The sequence below is a fragment of the Manacus candei genome, unplaced genomic scaffold (assembly GCF_025592945.1).
Source record: "Manacus candei isolate 608988 ecotype Guabito, Panama unplaced genomic scaffold, ASM2559294v1 h1tg000011l, whole genome shotgun sequence".
In the NCBI taxonomy this organism is placed as follows: Eukaryota; Metazoa; Chordata; class Aves; order Passeriformes; family Pipridae; genus Manacus; species Manacus candei.
Genome location: NW_026138059.1, coordinates 21,750,246 through 21,770,930, shown reverse-complemented (window position 1 = coordinate 21,770,930; position 20,685 = coordinate 21,750,246). Strand labels below are relative to the sequence as shown.

The following is a 20,685-nucleotide window of genomic DNA, read 5'->3' as shown; positions in this document are numbered from 1 at the left end:
GAAATATAAAGAGAAGAGAGATACCTACTACTGCATCTGCTATTACTAAGGGGTTGGAAATGTCCATGCTATATAACATTTACAGACTACTGTACTGTTTGAAATGGAAGGAGGCAACAATGGTCTAAGTCTTCAAGGACTGGACAAGACAGCAGCTCTCACATAAAGGAAACACTGACAGAGTTGAGGTTGTTCAGCCTGAGAAGTGAAGGCTCCAGGGAGACCCTACTACAGCCTTTCAGTACTTGAAGGGGGCCTGAAGATGGGGACAGACAGTTTAACAGGGCCTATTTCAACAGCGTAATGGTTTTAATCTAAAAGAGGGTAGATTCAGACCAAGTAGAAGAAAGAAGTTCTTCACAACGAGGTGGTAAAACACTGTAACAGGTTGCCCCGAGAGGTTGTAGATGCCTCACCCCTGGAAACATTCAAGGTCAGGTTGGATGGGGCTCGGAGCAACCTTGGTCTAATTGAAGATGTCCCCGCTCACTGCAGAGCGTTTGGACTACATGACCTTTTTAAAGGACCCTTCCAACCCAAACTGTTCAGTGATTCTATTATCCTGTGACTGCAAAACCCCTTTTTCACTCTGTTTCTTCAATGCCAGATTACACTAATACATGTTTGGTTCACATAATTTATTCTCATTAGTATATGGGCTTTGTTCTTCTCAAGTTAGCAAATCCAAGTGAGGGAAGTGGGATGAAAAAAAAGGATAGCTACACATGATCCCACCACCCCAAAAAATCTATGCTAAAAAATAGAGAGAAAAAAGAAGGCAGAAAAAGGAAGCTAGACAATACTGAGAGGAGACAGCATTCAGGTGGGATGGTGGAAATCCATGCAATTCATATATAAAAAGAGTTCTGAATGGATAAACTTAAAAAAAAAAATCCTTAAAGCAGTGGTTATCTTATATGTTTTTGACACACTGGGTGTGAAAAGCATGTTAAAAACATCTAAAAACAACCCTGCAATTTAGAGAAATCTGATGGGGTTTCAAGTTTTCAAATCAATGAAGTTCAGTTCAGCATAGTTCAGAAAGGTTCCCCAGTTTCCAGTCATCCCCTCACATAAATGTAAAACTTTGCTTTTGTTAGACTTTCCAGTTTTTGTTTCATGTGTATGTATAGACCATATGCAACCAACAGATCTATAATTTAATCTTTAGATGGATCTTATACAAGCTGGAGTTGGTGCGAATTAGTATTTGCTGATCATGTTGTCAGTTATGTGAATTTCTACTGCATACTATGTTTGTTCATTTCAAAGTGTTTTCTAAAAACACTTATGTTAGCAGATGCTCTCCTGCTATGTGCCATAGTGTGTTTTAAAATGAGTAAATTCTAATATTATATGATAATAATTCCTGAAATATAATGATTTCATGAAACTTTAGTAATTAAGATCAAAGCTCATAATCAAGAACGCAGCCATATGATTACTTACATTTTCTTAAAACACTTCATAGCATAAGAAAAACCATTACATACAAAACCAGAGAGGACTTTTTACAACTGAAATATCTGGAGAAACAAATGTAATTAGTCTTACCTTTGGGCTGCTGTTTTTACTACTGTTGTCTGTGCATGCGCATGGTGAAAACGTCTGCCATGTACCACAGTTACAGCACCAGACATATTCTGAGCATTTTCACTGCAAACATACAAAAAATGTTTAAGAAAAGACTCTGGTGTATTTGTACAGTCAGCTAAAAACTGTGGTGCCCTACTTTTATAAGAACAGCCATACAAAACCAAAAATCAAAGTATTTCTGAACCACTAATAGAACTTGTTAGGATTCTTTTACAGGCATAAAACCATTCAGCCCTATCATAAAACAGACAAATAGGAATATATATTATTTTTTTTCTCCTAGAAGAAAAGGTAAAGATTTTTTAAAATTTTATCAGCTTCCAGAACACTAGGAACCAGCTCTACTTTACTCAACGCTGTACTGCAATAAGACGCTGCCATTTGTAATGAATTGTAACCATTTATAATTAATTTTATACTTCCACTTCTCATATTATTAAGGCATAATATTAACTTCTTTAATACAACTTAAGGGGTATAACACGTGAGCAGACTGAAATGTACATTCAGCAAATTCCCTCATTACTCATAAGAGAAAATAAATGCCGCAAATTTATGGATGTAAAATGGCTTGTAACTGAAACAAAACAACACATCTCAAAATGAAAAAAGCAAGATTCTCAGGTACTTGAATACCTCAGCAGGACTCCATTCACCGATGTATTTTAGCATTTTTTTGGTTTCTTCATTTGTTGCCTTTTGACTTTTATCTCATTACTATGTAAAACCATCCCTGAAACAACATCTCAGCCTTGGCCATATTGATCACCATAACTGGTCTACTCTGGCCTCCAATCAGGAGGTCTGGAGACACACCATCTATAACGCTGCTGATGCTTTTGAGAAAGCACACAGGATCACCCTTGAGGAGAAAAGGTAATGCAGAAAGAATCGTGCCCTGCAGAATTTACCATCTAAGGAGTCTTTCTGCTGTGCCTTTTGCAACCGGATGTGCCTATCTCGTATTGGCCTTTTCAGCCACCAACGGGCTTGTAACAAACGTGGGGAGAGCCCTCCCCAAATCTTTGTTCGTGAAGCCTGGCCATGAGTGAGTGAGTGATGTAAAACCAGTAATTTTGGAGAGAAGATTTCTTACCATTACTCTCTCTAGTACAAGCTGACATTAAGATACAGCAGATCAATAATACAGTACTCCTTCAAAGATCATTAGACCCTAACAATTATCCTGAACGCTGCTATGACAGGACACACATTACTATGCTTGAAATGTTCAAAAAACACACAACTTTAACAGAGTGCATGTTGATGATGCAAACTGTTTCAAATTATGGAAACAGAGTGCTTAAATTTTGCTTTTAAAATTGCTTGGAATATTTAGTTGCACTAAATAAAATTATGTGAAAAGGCATTCTGATTAATAATATTTCTCAGAAATACTATCCTGCTGTTTGTCCCGTTAGAAGCAATGAAAAAAACCCTGACGTACCAAAATTCTCAAAAAAGTTGACAACCAATTCCTAACCCTTCCTTTACATTCCCCCAAAAGATGAAAGTGAGCAAACTGTTAGTTTGCTTATTACATTCCAGTTTAGCATTACAAACCCTTTTGGGAGCCTTATATGAAATATCTTAAGTCAAGATTAGAAGCTTTCAGAGCATTTCTGACTGATCCTAAGATAACTATTATGATCTGACTGATCATAACATAACTATGAACATAACAGAATAAGACTTATCAAAACCAAATGGTAAAACTCTCTTTTCTAGCATAGGAAGTTTAGAAACATTATAAATGATCTAACAGTTCAACTTCCTGAAAATTAACCTAATAGCAGCCTATTCAAACACCAACCTCTTGAAAATAAACACATTCATCCCAGATGCTTCCAAGGTAATACTATGCAACTCCAGCTGGTCAGTCATCAGCCAGACGAATTTACAGGCAACTCTCTGTTTAATGTTGCCACTTGAGAAATAAAAAGCTGACAGTTACTTGCCCTAAATACTTTAGAGTGTCTCAAATCCTCTTTGGCTTTCAGTTTAATGTCTTCGAAAAAGAAAACAGAAGCAGAGTGCAGAAATGTCTTCTCAAAGGTTTAAGGCCTAAGGAGTTAATTTAAACAAGCAAGTAAGCAAGCCTTTAAACCCCTATCTCATGTTTTATCTTTGTATTTGTTGGATCTGAGCTTTGCTAAACTATCATGATTATGAAACTCTGTCTTGTGCCCCCACAGTAGAAAAAAATGTTAAGGCAGCACTTCTGCTTTCTGCCTCACTCAGGTAGTGAGAAACTCCAGTAGGTGCTGGAATAGAGTATCACAAACTGCTCGGGAATCAGGTTTCAGTCAAAGCAGATCGTTCTAGATGGCAGACCTAAATGGTTCATACGGCGTCACATATTTCCAACTCAAACAGCTGTAAAATGCAATCTGCTCTATGATCTTGTTCTCTGAAGAGAACATACCCCACGCAGAGAGAAATACCAGAAAATTCAATCATTAAGTCTTAGCAAGTAGCAAAATGGGCACATCAGAACTGAAACCTGAGTTTGCAAGTTTCAGCACAGTTTCATTAAAATATGACATTAAAACCAGGATGATATAATGGTCAGAAAGTTCCTGGAAAGAACAAATGTTCTAGAAGTCCCAAAGGGCTTACAATATATTAACAATATATGTCTCATTAATGTTATCTCAGAAACCACACAATGACTTGAAGCGCTCTGATGTTACACTATCAGATTCTATCAGCTGATCAGCTGATCCTATGGACTTCTCAACACCCCAAATTCAAGAGGCAAAGCACAAAAGAATCCTTCATTGGGCAAAGGGATGAATCTAGAAGTAATGGAAGCACAACCAAAAACAACTACAGAGTACATTAATTCTGCTGTTCATCAAATAACTTTTGTAATAAAACATTACCCCAAAAAAAGTAAAAGGGACTTAATTTGAGAAATTTTGACAGAAGTTATTGAAAACTAGCAAAGATAAAAGCAATTTAAAGTAAGACCTCATGATTAAAAAAATACAAACAAAAGCATTATGGTTAAGTTAGAGTTTGATACTGGATTTCCTTAATCAAGTAACAGACCATAACTTCTTGCTTGGTTGAACTTTTTGTAGATGTAAGTGGATATATACACCAAAAACTTCTTCTCACTGTCCTTGCATATCCCTTCTTCCTATCACTCGCCCTCTGAATTTTAGGGATTATTATACTACAATACTACTCATTTAAGTGAAGCCTCACTGATCTGAAGTTTTTAGTGCCTATTCTGCAAATAAGGTGGAAAAAAAGACTTCACCATTGTGATAAAAATCACGATGAACAGATAAAGAACATCAAGTATCTGATCTTCCTGTATTTAATTTAGCAGCTTAGCTGCATGATAAACTTCCAGAATCTTCTCTAGTTGAAGAGTTCAAATACTGATGGAGTAACTATTAATCACCTTTCATTCTGCATGTCAAAGTGAACACACCACTGGTCATCACTGCAGGGACCAGACCACAAACCTTTATTGATGCATGTGTTATGAAAGAACAACACTATCACAAATAAGTTATTAATTCAAGATAATCACTTAGAGCATAATCACATTTCCAAGCAGACTCAGAGACCAAAATCTGAGAAACTGTCACAGTGGCCTCTACACATCCATTATTCACAACTAAAATTCTTCATCAATGACAGTTTATTAAGAGGAAGAGAATACTTATATTTTTCATTTAAATTCAGTATGCAGCTCAGTACTAGATAGAGAGTGGATGCCTGTTTACATGCCACAATTTTTTAGTTGAATTTTATAAATCATACTAGGTCTTGGGTTTATAATGTATTACTTGTCAACAGAAGGCAGCCCCAGTCCAGGTAACAGAATGTCTGATCTAAATGCTTAGACCATCTAAAAAAACCTCAGTAACTACTTATTTTAAAAACAATTCTGTTCTGGAACGTAATCAAAACAATGGACACAGTGAAGTATGACTGCTTTAACAGAAAATGAAGAAAAATTACATAGTAATGTTGGATTTCACTACAAATCCCACAGCCAGACAGAGGAAAATCTGAGTTACTTGTTTAAAATGGTTAGGTGTACTCAAAACAACCAAATATAATATGCATGCACAGGCTTCTTCACTAAACCAGATCAAAGGAGCCATGACAGATTTCTAAAAGTTACTTTTATCTTCATGTCTATGTTCAAGAACAGAATCCTAAAGAATGGAAATGACCAGGGTGATTCTGTAAGAACTGGTAAATTTGAAGAGGATTAAGACAGAAATCTGGATATAATCTTATAAATGTGTTGTGTATACAAAAAAAATATCAAAAGACTGAAACACAAAACATTATCTGTACAGCATAAATCAAGGACAATGAAGTACTGTGCTAATTTGTTTAAATGTAAAAAGAATTTAATAGAGGGACAGAAGGAAGTATCCATGTTCAGAGATTGGCAAGAGCTGACAAAGAAGTGCTTGAATGTGCTGAAAAATAACAGACCTCTGTGCAAGGCTCTTTTAGCCTATAACAAAAAACTTGCCATTATTAAATAAATTTTATTTTTAAAACAACTTTTTAAAGTTCCAAATAACATCCCATTAGTCAAGACATCAGGTTGAAAGATCAAAACAGCAGGAGAGGATACACATCACATAGGACTTCAAGGATTTATTTTCTCGAGTGACTTTGTGATAAGAATGGTCTCACTAACCAACAATGCTCTTAGGGATCAGCATGAAAGAACAAAGACAAGAACATCCCTCATGCAGCCACACAGAGGTTCGATATTTGATGACTGCTCCAATTATAGCTAGCTAGCTATCTCATGAACTTTTCCTTCCTGCAAAGGTCACCAAACTGATTGCACTTCAGTAACACAAAACACTCCCTGAGAAAGTTTGGTGAATATGTCATTTTTTTCTTATATGCTAAGTAAACAAATAAGTCTCTTACAAGCAAGGGACAGTAGTAACAAGCAAGTACAACACTGAATGGTTCAACACTGTTCCTGTCAGCATTAAATGCAAGTGACAAGCTCAAGCTATCATACTGAAGGATGGCATTTGCTGAATCCTTTAAAGATATAGTCTCTGACTCCTAAATTAAATTCTATCTTGCAGCAAGGAAAACAGAAAATGCATCCTGAGTTAACCTTGGCAATTCATGGTCATGGAAAGAAGAGATTCTTGATGGGGATGTTACCAATATTCTTTTATCTGCTAGCACTGTATAGAAGAAAAAATAGCACATGCAGGCAACGTTTGTAAGGTACTGACAAATATGCCAGTGAATGCTCTAATTCCATTTCCGTAGTCTTCTGGTACTTTAATAATGTGCTGTTAAACATTTTGGAAGAGAAAAGACCTTAACAATCTAGTTTTCTATCTTTACTGAGAAACACAGCACAGTGTAGCTTCTCAAAATGCACAGTAGATAATGTAAATAAACCAGAAATTCTGTTTATTTAGTATTGATTTGTATCAATGATCAAGTAGGCAAGCCAACATAAAACTGAATGTATTACCTAAGTTTCTTGCTATTTCCCATCATGTTGAGGCCGATAGCATTCCCCTTAAAAAGTCTGAAGCTTCCAGCTTTGCCACGCCTTGCAAATGCTTTTATGGAATCACTGCTAGTGCCAATAGTTCCAGGCCGACAACGAAATGACTGTAACAACAGAATTCACATACATTAAAATAATTGTATAAAATTAAAAGGACAAAATTATTTACAAGTTATTAGTATAAATAGTACTTTGGCCTCCTTTTCAAACTGCTTTTGTATTGAATTTCACGTAAAATATACTGCCTAAACCCTTACCCACTAGGATTCCCTACTAAACAACATATAATATATAATTTATATATCATAAAAAATAATAATTGTCTAAATTTAACGTTAGTTATTCATGCTTATATTTTCAGACTACAATACAAATCAAGATGGGAACAAAAACATTAAGGGTAGGCAGATAGACAGCTTGAGCATATGGTCCTAAACCATCACATAAATGTCCATTTTTTAATGCTGCACAGATGACTATGCAATATTGTTTAAGAACCTAGCATGTTTTAAAGATACGTTTTCACCATGAGATAAAGAGATTACTTACCTTTCTTTCTTCATTGGGACTGAAAGGCTCATCACTCTCATCTAAACTGAGCAGATTTGCCTCGCTAGACAGGTGTGGGAGAGAAAAGCACATATGTTGTAATCCAACAGAGCACAAGCAAAACATTTTAAACACACAACGTTTTTTATTTCTCTTCCCTCTTTAAATTTAAATGCATCATACACATACTGTATTTACAGGCATGAAACCACAGGAACATGAAATAAGTAACACAGTGATCAGATGCATTATGTGAACCTGAACTCAGAGTGCACATCAAATTATTTCACATAAAGCAAAACTACATCACAAAAGAGTTTACACCCTATTCTTACATTGAGTCAAACATTTCATTAACCTGTAAAACATAATTTGTTCATGTATATCAATGTTCAAAACTGCAAACTTCATAGTGTTTTAGGAGAAGAACTTAAAATAAATAAATTTTATCCCATAGCGATTACTATCAAAATATCTCTTCTTAAAAATAACATATTCAGTTTGGTTCTACTGCTCATTAAAATGTGGTTTTTTTAGTACTTTCAATGTCTGTAATCCCCAAATACTAAAATGAGGAAGAAGACTAAAAAAAAAAGAATGTATTCTTTTCATTAATAGGCAATTACCCTCAAATAATCTTAAGTATTTAAATTAGAACCCAAATCACACATTTTATACAGACAGCAGGTAGACTAGGCTAACATATTCTTGCTTTCCAGAGAAGCACCTGCAGATAATCCTTTCTCATCAATCCTGATAAGGTTACTTCTCTCTGGGCCACAAGAAAACAACATAACTTTTAGCCAACTTGTAATTGCATGCTTTGGAGAGTTTTAATCAAGATCATTCAGGCAGAAATTACTTAAGAATACAAGCAGTTATGCCAGGAGTTCCAAGGGAACAACTACACAAGAGAAACAAGTATGGAGGTGAAGGTGGAAACATTTCTCAGCTGTAGATATGACATGCTGACTGCAATATATACAGTGACTTTAGCTCTTTATATATATTAGGTAATCACTCAAATGAATAAGATTTTCTTTCATGTTACAATTTATTTTTCCACCTTACACAACACAGATATCCCTACAGCACATAAAATAAAAAAGTTCTTGACTGATAGGGTGAGATCTGCAGACTCCAAAACTTCAGGAAAGAGAAACTCTGAAACTTCTGGAGACTCTGAAACTGTGCACACTGTTGCCCTTGATATGGCAAGAATGATGTAAACGTCAACACACAGACAGTGGCGCACTGCTGTATTTCCCTTTCATTTACAGATCACCACAATTCTAGGTGCTCAATGGAAAATGAACAGTGTAGTGGATCATCAGTAATTTCAAACAAAGACAAAAGAGTATGGTTGTACTTCTGTACAGACTACACATGGATATTAAAATTTTAAAATACTGCAACATTTTTTAAACTCTGTTTCAGGAGAGATTATTCTTTCAAAGGAGTCTCACTGAGCCTTCTCAACCCTTCATCAGAAGGCAACGAGTTTAACAATTTCAGAAGTTTTCCAGATCCTAAAGAATAAAAAAAAACCTGCAGCACAGATATGAACAGCAACCTACGGTATCTGCAGCTCTGGCACTCGCCTACTGTACTGACCTAGCCAGATCATTTCACCTCTAGAAACATTTTCATTCTTCAGCTTCAGTTCATACAAAAATCAAGACGATTTTCAAAATTCCTTTCTCCTGTGGCTATACTTTTAGGATTTCAACATGCCACAATACTGCAACCACTTTAACAAAGGGCATTTGAGGAGGATGCTGAGAGAGAAGGCAACACACTGCAAATCATAGAATCATAGAATCAGCTGGGTTGGAAGGGACCTCAGAGATCATCAAGTCCAACCCTTGATCCAACACCACTGTGGTTACCAGACCATGGCACTGAGTGCCACATCCAGTCTCTTTTTAAAAATCTCCAGGGACGGAGAATCCACTACTTCCCTGGGCAGCCCATTCCAATGTCTGACCACCCCCTCTGTGAAGAAATTCTTTCTAATATCTAACCTAAACCTCCCCTGGCACAACCTGAGACCGTGCCCTCTTGTCTTGCTGATAGTTGCCTGGGAAAAGAGACCAACCCCCACCTGGCTACAACCTCCTTTCAGGGAGTTGTAGAGAGTGAGGAGGTCTCCCCTGAGCCTCCTCTTCTCCAGGCTGAACAGCCCCAGCTCCCTCAGCCTCTCCTCATAGGATCTGTGCTTGAGTCCCTTCACCAGCCTTGTTGCTCTTCTCTGGACCTGCTCCAGCACCTCAATATCCTTCCTGAACTGAGGGGCCCAGAACTGGGCACAGGACTCCAGGTGTGGCCTCACCAGAGCTGAGCACAGAGGAAATGAACAAAACACTGAAACAATGCTTAAATCAAAGTGAACAAGAGTATCTCTTATGATGCAACATGACTAGAAAAATATCAGGGAATTGAAAATTTTAAACAGTATCTTTAGATCTCAAGGAATGCGAAGTATATGCAAGCCCTAGGCTTGCTTGCAAGGGACAGAGCTTTGAGCCCTGTGGACATGGCTGAGATGCTTTTCTATACCACCCACATCATCGCTGGGGGACATGGCTTCCAGGGGGGAAGGAAAAACAAACCAGAAGTTCACCATTTTGTTCAGTTTTCTTCCTTAAGGAAGCTGCTGGGACCCAGCAGTGCAGACTCTGTCCCTCTCCTGCTGCTGCCTGTCCCTCTCCTACCGCTGCCCGTCCCTTCTATCCCCTGGGAAGAACACAACTCCAAGCGGCCAAAACAGCTGAGCCCATGTGGTGCTGTGACCTTAAAACACTCATCCACGACAGCCCACCGCAGCACCAGTGCGAGAAGCAGCCGTGGGGAACGGAGTGGCGGAGGCAAGCCTGAGCCCAGCTGAAAGGAGCCCAGCTGTGCCGTGGGCATCCAGCCGAGTGGAGCCAGGAGGAGCCGAGCACGGCTGAGCTGGGCTGGTCAGGGTGGCACAGACGATCTGGCTTTTGGGGGTTTCTCCATCATTGCTTTTCATTCTCTTGGGCTCAAGGACAGGGAAAGTCGACCGTGGAGAGCGCCTGCCACAGTGTCTTTGTCCCGGGAATAACCCCATGTCACTGCTGAGCTGCAGGAACGTTCAAAATCTTCTTTGTCTTGGTGGCCATGCAGCAGCGAGTCAATGTGGTGAATACCTTTTGTGTGTAAAGCACTTTCTCTCCCGTATACTTCTGATATTAATATCGGTGCTGTTACTGTGCGTTTCTTACTCCATTGCTGTTTGTTTGTTAACTCAACCCATAGTCTGCCTTTGTCCCTCTCTCACTGGAGGTGGGCAGGAGGAAAGGAGAGTGGCTTATTTGGAGTTTAATTCCCAGCTGGTGTTAAACCACCACAATGCATCAGTACCAGAAAGGCTGTTTTTTCAGAGAGCAGAATAGACAGCAACTGAGTAATGCCTATTTGCTCATGTATCACATGCTTGCAGTTGCCTGCTTCAAAGATGCAATTTATACAGCCCTGAAAAAAACCCACTATACTACATCCCCATGTACCAGTCAGCAACGTTTTCAACGCTGCTGAAATTAAACCTCAGTGGTCGTACTGGGAGTATGCTATGCCTCCACATTTTGTCACTTTTAACCTGTGCATTCCCTGGTTATTTTCATATTGGAACAATAATTTCTAATTTTTCAATACTTTCATTAAACTTTTATAACAAATGAATGTTAAGTTTTTACTAAAATCAAGGGGAAAAAATAGAAGTAATTTACCTAAATAGAGTTCTTTCCAAAAGGGAAATGCATAATTACACATTCAAATTTAGGCACTGAACAAGAAAAACAAAAATTTCTGTTTACTTATGTCTAATCACTTGCCATTTGTTTAATGTTTCAAATGCAACAGTTAGTTAGATAGCTCAGTTTACTAGACCATGTTTTCACTACTACTTTCAAGCACCCAAACTTTAATGTGGCAGGAAGAATGTGACAAGGAATCATGGGAATTGTAGTCTTCCGGGTTCTCACGCATGTTCAATCAATACTTGCTTGTCATTGGTTGGGAGATCATGTAACATATTTAAGCACTGTATTTAAACCTAAGTGTTTTGGAATAAACCTCAATTCTCAATTTTGGAATAAACCTCAGTGGAAGGCAGAAGTCTAGACTATTAAGAAAACAGTATGACAGCCAAGAGCAAACTGGGCCCATCCATTTACAAAACCACTGTGGAGCATACTGAGGTATATTTCAAAAACATTTATCCAGATATGAAAAAGGAAGTAACTGTAAATTATTCAAGACACTTCAAGAACAATCATATGTAACACTAGAAAGCACCTTTTAACACGTTAATTTCACACATCAATTTATTTAATATATTAGTTTGGCCACGTTTGCACAAGTCTGCCATCCTTCTACGTGTTCTGCTACATGAGATATGCATCATTCCCACCACTTATTCTGTGATGGACTACACAGGTTTCAGTGTGTTCAACTGACTCACTGGTCTTTTTTCCTGTTGTTCTACGTAAAGGTTCCTTTGCTGGGGGATCTCCAAGTACAAAGCAAGAAAAATCTCACATCATTTGCTACTATCTTGATTGCTGTCTTCAGTAGAGTAAATCTTTTAGAACATCAAAAATATTACTTTTACTCTTTCAAGTGGACTGAATACTATCTGTAGGCATTGAGTTTGGGATAAGATACTTCTCATTTATCATTCTGAATTTCCATAACGCTAGTTCCATGCCAAATATCAACTGTAGCATCATTTTAAACTTACAAAGTGTTGAGTGATCAATAATTTTTCCAAATCTCCTTCAGTGTACAAATATTATTTAGTCTTTTTGTGTTCATTACTCAATACCTTACTATTAAATGGTTTAAATGACACCTTCTTTTAAAAAAAACTACCTATTCTAAAAATTGCTTTGGTAGGAGGTCACATACTCTATGTTCAATTCACTGAAGAAAGATAATCCACGTATACATCCAGTACTAACCAACAACATCAGCACAGGTCTCATGGGGTAATACAAGAATACAGCCAATCCTTTAAGTGCTAGAATGTTATTCTTAGGCTAGTTCAAAACAAACTTGTTGTATGTCTGCCATTAAGAGGGCAAAACGCTGTGATAAGGTCAGGCACTATAATACCAGTGCCTCAACAACCACCATGAGATGCATCCAGCTGCTCGCTTCAGACTTGCAGCTCTCTCCACAAAGACATGCAGCAAGATTATTGTAGTAAATATGAGCACACCATAGCAAATAAGAATGACATATTTAAGTAATTGTCAGAATACCTACTTACTGCACAATATACTCAAAATATTGCGGGGATACAAAGCTTTATGCTGGAACAATTATATGAAATGTTCTAAGGCTAAAGGGAATTTAGAAGAAAAAAGGACAGTTTACTGTTGTTTGTTTCCTAAATATTCCCTTCTGTCAGTGTTTTCTTATATAAAATAAAAATGCATCAGAAAAGCAAAATACATAAATTATTTCAAAATGCTCATAGCCCACTATGCCTTTAAGACAAATAAACCCAGGTATTACCAAAAGTAAATACGTGGGCATCTGAAAATGTGTAGCTGGTTGGAGGGAGTGAGAAGCTGCCTCAAATGGTATCACAGGATGGGTAAGTAAAAAAGGCACGATCTCCAGTTTAAATCAATTTTCAACTACTCTTTTATCTCTGTTTCCAGATAAGATTCTGCATAATTCAAAGATATAAAAGCAAATTACTGATTTAAGTAGGTAATAAAAATTCAATTCTGGCTACAGGAAAACTGTTTATTGTACAGAATATTTGAAAGGAATGAAAAATCACCCAGACATACAATCTTAAAAGCAAATATAATTATATGAAACATATGTTCTATAATAATTTTTCTCTTTTTTTTCAGCATCGTTACTTTATACCTATCTCATTCTGTGTTCATAAGTCAACATCAGCTGGAGATGGACAGAAAACAGTAAATTATGAGAAGAAAAAAAGCTGTGAGGCTTACAAATGTGAGTTAGTTTTATTTCTGAAGGCAAAGACTAACTGTATGGTATGTACTGCCCTTATACTTAAAACATATTACTGTGCACTGGAAATGGATGTAAAGTTGCTAAGGAAAAAAGCTAGTTTAATTTTATAAAACTAAAATGCCCTTAATTTGTGAACCTTTCAAAAAATGGTTTTAACTTCTGATACAGCTCTTTGACAAGAGCTCTGAATGCCTACCTCACACTTCAATGAATTCCTGAACAAATTTTTTAATGACTAAAAACTTCACATTTCTTAATGTTTTAATAAGATTACAACATAGCCTGCTGCTGCAGCCTATGTGGTTGTGTGTCTACTTTACCATCTCCCTTCCAACACACAGAATTTGGCAGAATATGACAAGATACAAATTCATATATGAATATTTTTGTACTTAATCACAGGATTCAGTGTTTTCTTACTAGAGAACCACAGTATACTTTTTAAACTTGCTGGTCCTAATCTCCAAATATCTAAGAACAACAAATAATCTGATGCGCATTCTTCATGCATGACACTTGTTTTTTAACAATTCATTAGTCATTTTGGAAATAAATACAATAATATTGAGAAAACATATTAGTAACAAAAGAAGTCATAAGGACGAAGTATGCATTCAAACTACATAGATGGGATTTAAGTTTTAGACAAAATCCAAATATACTAAGTAAAGGAATAAGTTATAACGGAACAAAACCAGCCTTTACTCAGTGAAATAAGAACAAGGGAAAAAAATCTACAACTTTTAAGCTCAGTTTAACCTGATGGAGGCACAAAGCTACTGAAGTACTTTAATCGTAACTGTGAAGTACTGAGTAACATCATCATTTAAGGAAAAGCTGAAACTGCTTACACACCCTACCTACTGATTTCCTTATTTTGTGTGTTGACATATTTCTTATCTGTGTTCCTTAGGCTTACACAGAAGCTCCAAAGACAACTGCAACACTTGTGCCCTATGTTGTAAGCCCCATGTTCACAATTAATTTACGTTATAATGCACTTCTATATGGTAAGACTTATTTGAAACAATTTTTCTTAATTACTGGCATTTTAAGATATTATATATTGTTTCTTATGCATAAATTACAAAAAATAAGTATTTAATTATAAACAGACATTTATACTTTCAATAGCCTAGATAAAAGCATCCTTACTCTTTCTCTGCATCTCCTTCACTTTCTTCTGCATGATCAAAGCTCCAATTACTTTTAAAACCTCCATCTCTCTTGGACTGTGATCTATCCAAAGCTGAAATGAGAACAAGTTAAGATAAGTCTTGATTTCAAGCTGAGTTATTAATAACACAAACTAGAAAAGTAAACCAGATGTATGTATATTCCCCAAGTATTTATTTTATTGATGTCAATGTTCAACTATCATCTGATGAATAAGTTCATCAATGCAGTGGCGATTCGTTTACTTAAATAAATATGAGTATCTGTCAACGTCTTATTAATGCACTGAGTTAGCAAGCTGTTAAAAATTATGACCTGAGGTAGTGTAACAATTGTTTTCAACTTATTTCAACTGTTTTATTGAAACCCATAAATTTAAGGGTAGCTTCTCTGATATGAACTATATGTCACACACAGAAAGGGTTCTAAAATTTATTACTTCATTGTTTAATACCCAAACATATATATTAATTTTTCCATATAAAAGCAACAGTTCTGAATAGTCCCAAACACCATTTCAGCATAATATACATTTTTTTAATTCAACATCTGACACTGACCTGAATTAACATTCAATGCCAACTGAATTTCAGTGTTATCATCAACTAAGTAAAAAACTGAACTTTCTGAAAACAATCATACTACATAAAATTTCAGATTAATATGGAGATTTTCATATAATACAATGGCATGGGGTATTCTTAAGTGAGATGGTCCAAAGCATGGAGATAGCACTCATTACAGCAAGACATTGTTCCCTCTGGACCCTAACTACTGCAACTAAGAGCAATCTCACACAAATTCTGTACGACAAACTATGCAGCTGCTTTGATTTCGGTACAATTTACATGTGTCTTTTCTTACTACATTTTTCTTTACATTGTTGGAAATGCACTTAGAATTAATAAAATGCAACTTCGATAGAAAAGAATAAGAAAATCACAACCAACAACAGATGTCTATGGCAAAGTATAAACACTGCCCACAGAAATATTTATTACATTTTCAACCTCTGCTTCCATCTGCTTGCATCTACTGCATGCTTCCTGAGCCATGGGTCACATTTTTGTTTTTAACAGCTATTCCTACCTTCTTCTTCTCCCTGCTTGCTTTTTTAATCAGAAGAATCAACAGCATCTTGCAGCAGAGAGTACCTCCGCTTAATTATCTGATTAAGTATCTCCTTTAGTTTGTTCTGATTCAAACTGGTACCTTTTGCTCTTACTTAGTACTCTACTCCTTCACTCCATATACTTAGGAAGACAGTAATAAGCAATCCTTCCCTATTCCCTCATGATCGCATAGATCCCTGTTGTGTCCTTCCATGGTCATCCTTTTCCCAGGCAGAAAAAGAAAAAGTGAGTCAGCTTAATTTTTCCTCAGATGAAAGCTGTTTCATGCATTTAAATAACTCTCTGATGCTTCTTTCAGAACCTCTTCTAGTCTACTATACCCCTTTTGAGATGAGGATACACACACTACAAGGAAAACTCAAGATTCCATGGATTTCTACAGAAGTAACATGATATTTCTGTTTTGTTGTTTATTCCTTTCCTAGGTGTTTTTTATTTCCTTTCCCTTTTGTTCTTTATTCCTTTCCTAGACCTGTTTCCACTGCTAAGGAGAATTGCATTGATCTTTATGTGCTGGATAATTCCATCTTTCACTCATGATTGGTTAAGAACCACTTCAGAGCCAATCACTGCCTACAAAAATCCTCTTTCCTACTTCTCATTCACTTAGATTACTTGACATTTATCTACACTAAATTTCACGTATTATTTCAACCCACATAAGTCAAAAACTGAGCATCTACAATTTGCTTTAAATAGCCAGCCATTATACTAACCCAAGTAAAGTTTAAACATCTAAAAACTTTGCCACCTTACTATCATAACATTTTCCTTACATCTGTGCACCAATGTAAACATAAATCCTCATGTAATTCAACTTCTTCTATTAACAAAATGAAACTTTTTTGCCCGCTCTTTCCATCTGTTGCCAAATTTTTCTTATAAAACTTTCCATTTTATTCAGAGACTACTTAGCTTCTCCCAAAGCCTTTCGTAAAGGACTTTACAGACATAACAATGAAATCAAATCTGGTCTTTATTATAATTTCTATGAATTTGGGTTGCATGGTCACAAAACTCACGGATGTAAAGTTCCTCAAACACTTCCAATGCCTTTTAAAAAAGCTGATATCACACTAGCTACCTACCTGTAGCACAAAGATGATGCTAACCACAAGTAACACGCTACACCCATTAGCTCCTTTATTTTCCCGTTCCTCTTACAACACTTGGATGAATGCCATTTGATCCTGCTGCCTTATTTACAGCTTGCTTCATGTACTGTAATTTCTTCCACTGATGTTTCGTTTTGAGTCATATATTCTATCACATTCCTTACTAAGAAAGATGGTGGCATGAAGAGGTCTGTAGAGTGTTGTCAAAGCAAGTGCAAGCAATTCCATTCTTCAGCTATGACCTTATCTAGGCCACCTTTCACAAGGGGGTTGTCTACTGACCCTCCAGATACTCCTGAAACTTTCCTGCTGACTTTGAAGAAATACTTAACAATAGTTTTTATGCTTGTTGAGAGTTACTAATTAATTTTTCCTCAGCTCATTGTAATTATAGGTTAAATCCACCAGCTTTGTTATTATTCCCTAATTTCATTATTCAGATGAAAGATCAGATCTAAGAAGTATGATGTTTTATTTCAGATATTATATTCTACCCTGCTGTTTAGCCAGGCCAACATTTGAGGGGCCCTTTGAAATGTATTTAAATAAGCAGGATGCATACTGTAAGCCTCCAAGATGCTATCTTTAAATAACTCCCAAGCTGGCTGCAAACATTTTACACTCCAGTTGCATCTCTTCATTCCTTTTCAAAAAGTTTCTTAATATTTTCTGTATTTTCTGTAGTCTTTTTTTTTTTTAATTAAGCATTTCTGGATTGGACAGTTTGTCCACCTCTACTGATCAATGCAGCTGTCCATGCAAGAACAGTCTTAATATCTCTGTTCTGCTCGCTCAGATCTGGATCACTTTTCACACTCTCTAGCATTCTTGGTCCTAACAAAAATGTAAATCTAGAAGTATACCATCATGTTACCAACATGTAACTCATGTTCACCTGAGTCACTTTATCTGAATGGTCACTTGGTATCTGATTCTACACAGGAATTTATTATTTTTTCTTTTAACAGGGATAACAAGTAACCTGTTAGATAGGCTAAGTTGCTGATTATTTTATAGTAAGATTTAAATTTGGAACCTCCATGTTGCGATTTTCACTATGTACACTATCAAGCCCATTTTAATCAGCAAGATGCCTTCATGCCCAGTGTAAAAGACAATTTCATCTCTTTTTTTGTTGTTTTCACATTGACCAGTTTGGTGAACAAAATGGTAGACTCTGTCTTTAACTCCTGGCAGGGCTGTCTTCATTGTCCCGAGAGGACATTTTTAGACTACCTGACAGCCCCACTGGAGAGTTTACATCAGAGAAAAGCTACATTTTCCCACCTCAGCAGAGCCAGCCTGCCCAGATACCGATGGTCTAACCCATCGGCAGCGTGGAGGAGTCTGCCTGGAGGCAAGCCGGCCAATGAGCGTTGACTGTGGGGTATTTAAGACCATGCCCAGCATCGCCAAGAGAGTTTTTTGTTGGTGGTCTTTCGTTTTGGGGGCCCAAGACAGCCAGAGTTCAGTTTTGTTTGGACCCAGGACACGCCATGTTAAAGATCCCATCCACCAGGTTCCAGTGTTCCAGTCTGCTCCAGTCTTGGCCCCACTCCTCGCTCCATCGCGCCTGACTCCATCTCGCCTGCCTCCGTTCCACCTCTCCCGCTCGCCTCCAGTTTGGTCGGGTTCAACTCAGGGTCCAGTGTTGGCTGCTGACCCCCACACCTGCTTTCATCCATCTCGCCTGCCTGCTGCCATCCCACCTACCCATCCACCCTGCTCACCACCTGCCTCTGTGTGACGGTCCTCCTGCTGACTGCCTGAGGTCGTATGCACCCGGTTTCTTCCCTCACTGGTGGTGGCAATCCTTTTGCAGTTTAATTTTGTAGCTTTTCACTTTCCTTATTTTTCCCCCTTCTCCTCCCTCCTTCCCTCGTTTTTACCATTTACTTACTGATAAAAATAAAGTTCATTTTCTGTTTGAGACCTTAACATTTGGATTTAGTGCCTTAATCTCGTCTTCACAGTATCCATTTAAATAACCTTGTTGCAGCTGCTAACCGGACTGTAACACCCAGAAGCTGAAAACATTCACAACAGCAGAGCTGACCCTAAGGCCAACAGAAGCCAACTGCAGTACCTCTGCCCAAGAAAGGCAGCATGCTGGAGCAGATTTCACTATAATTTTTCCTCCCCCACAAGCTCCCTTTGGTGCAGTTACACCAAGGGAGATAGCAATTCCAAGCCCAAGAAACTAACTGTAATTTAAATAGACAACTTACACAGATGTAGCTGACATAGGTCACTGCTTTTTTGAACACCTGTTATCAGTTACATCAGTTACATCAGTTACAACAGGTTGCCCAGAGAAGTTCCAGATGCTCCATTTCTGGAAGTGTTCAAGGCCAGGCTGGATGGAGTCCTGAGCAACTTGACCTAATGAATGGCATCCCTGTCCATGGCAGGGGGGCTGGAATTAGATGACCTTTAAGGTTTCTTTCAACCCAAACCATTCTATGATTCTGTAAAGTCAACTCACCAAAGTCAGATGCATTTACTATCCACACAAAGACCAATTTTTCTAGTAAAATTACTTTTCCGTATGTATCACTGGATTGCCAGAATTACTCCTTACCACTCCCAGAATATAACAGTAGAGACTTTAAGGTTTCTATTACACACAGTAGCTTTTATAAGTCTTTCATCTGCTGAGATCTCATCTATTTCTGCATGTCCAAGAACCATCCTGAACATGAAACCTAAATCAAACAAAGATTTAATTCAGGACCCAGGTGCTTTTCCAGGAAGGTCTCCAGTTTACGTTCTTTTCCCCCACTTACACTGGTAAAGAAATAATACAAGCCTCATCTTACACATGCTTAGACCATCACAACTGCAACCAACTTATCAGATACTGCAGTGTTCACACAGAAAATGTAAATTAATTTAAATGTACTCAGAATCATTGCATTCATCGCGACTCATATTTAAGTAAATTAAAAAGAATGCTTCTAAGCTTTCTAATCTGTGGCTCATTTAGAGTCATCAGATATATTGTTAAGAGGATAGAAGCACTCATAAAAGCCTGACACAGAAATATTTTTGGTTTACTTTCCCCATTGCTTCATTATTCTTCCAGACAGGCTTCTATGCAAAATAGCTTTTTATCTTTCAGCTTTGATACCATCAACTCTAGTACATCAACTCTGTAACCACAGTGAGGTTGCATTTTCACATTCTGAAGCAGCACTACATGAACAGTTTTACACATCCCTCTCACTTCCTAAGAGCTGGGGCTTCTTGCTCCTATCCTGTACCCTGTGATATGTGAGCACTGACAGCAAATCTGGTGAAGGAAACTAATTCAGGCAAAAACCCCTTGAGCAGCAGAGGAAAGGAAAAGTTTTTTTCAACCATATCAGTTCCCTCCTCTGTTCAACCACACTAGCACAGCATAGCTGTGACAGCACAGCAGAGATAAGATCCATCTAGAAATAGGATTGTTTTAAGTACTAAGAAATTTGTAATACAAAGAAATTTGCGTGGAATTGTAGCCTAAACTAGATTTACAGGTACAGATTTAGAGACCTAGTGCTTAAAAGATGCTTTAACT

The 20,685-nt window shown here is 37.3% G+C and overlaps 1 protein-coding gene across 5 annotated transcripts in view; it reads right to left on the bottom strand.

The window, feature by feature from the left end:
- The window catches only part of SENP6 (SUMO specific peptidase 6), a 72,235-nt gene that overhangs the window by 39,494 nt on the left and 12,056 nt on the right, over window positions 1-20,685 (bottom strand). For 3 of the 5 annotated variants that reach the window (XM_051778023.1, XM_051778021.1, XM_051778022.1), the window contains exons 2-5: window positions 14,858-14,951; window positions 7,679-7,742; window positions 7,091-7,233; window positions 1,555-1,656 (exon numbers count right to left, since the gene is read on the bottom strand). In XM_051778023.1, coding sequence (XP_051633983.1) covers window positions 1,555-1,656; window positions 7,091-7,233; window positions 7,679-7,742; window positions 14,858-14,951 — 403 coding nt within the window. Of the gene's footprint in view, window positions 1-1,554; window positions 1,657-7,090; window positions 7,234-7,678; window positions 7,743-14,857; window positions 14,952-19,354; window positions 19,373-20,685 lie in introns of those variants that run through there. The other 2 variants (XM_051778025.1, XM_051778024.1) reach the window with 2 other exon arrangements.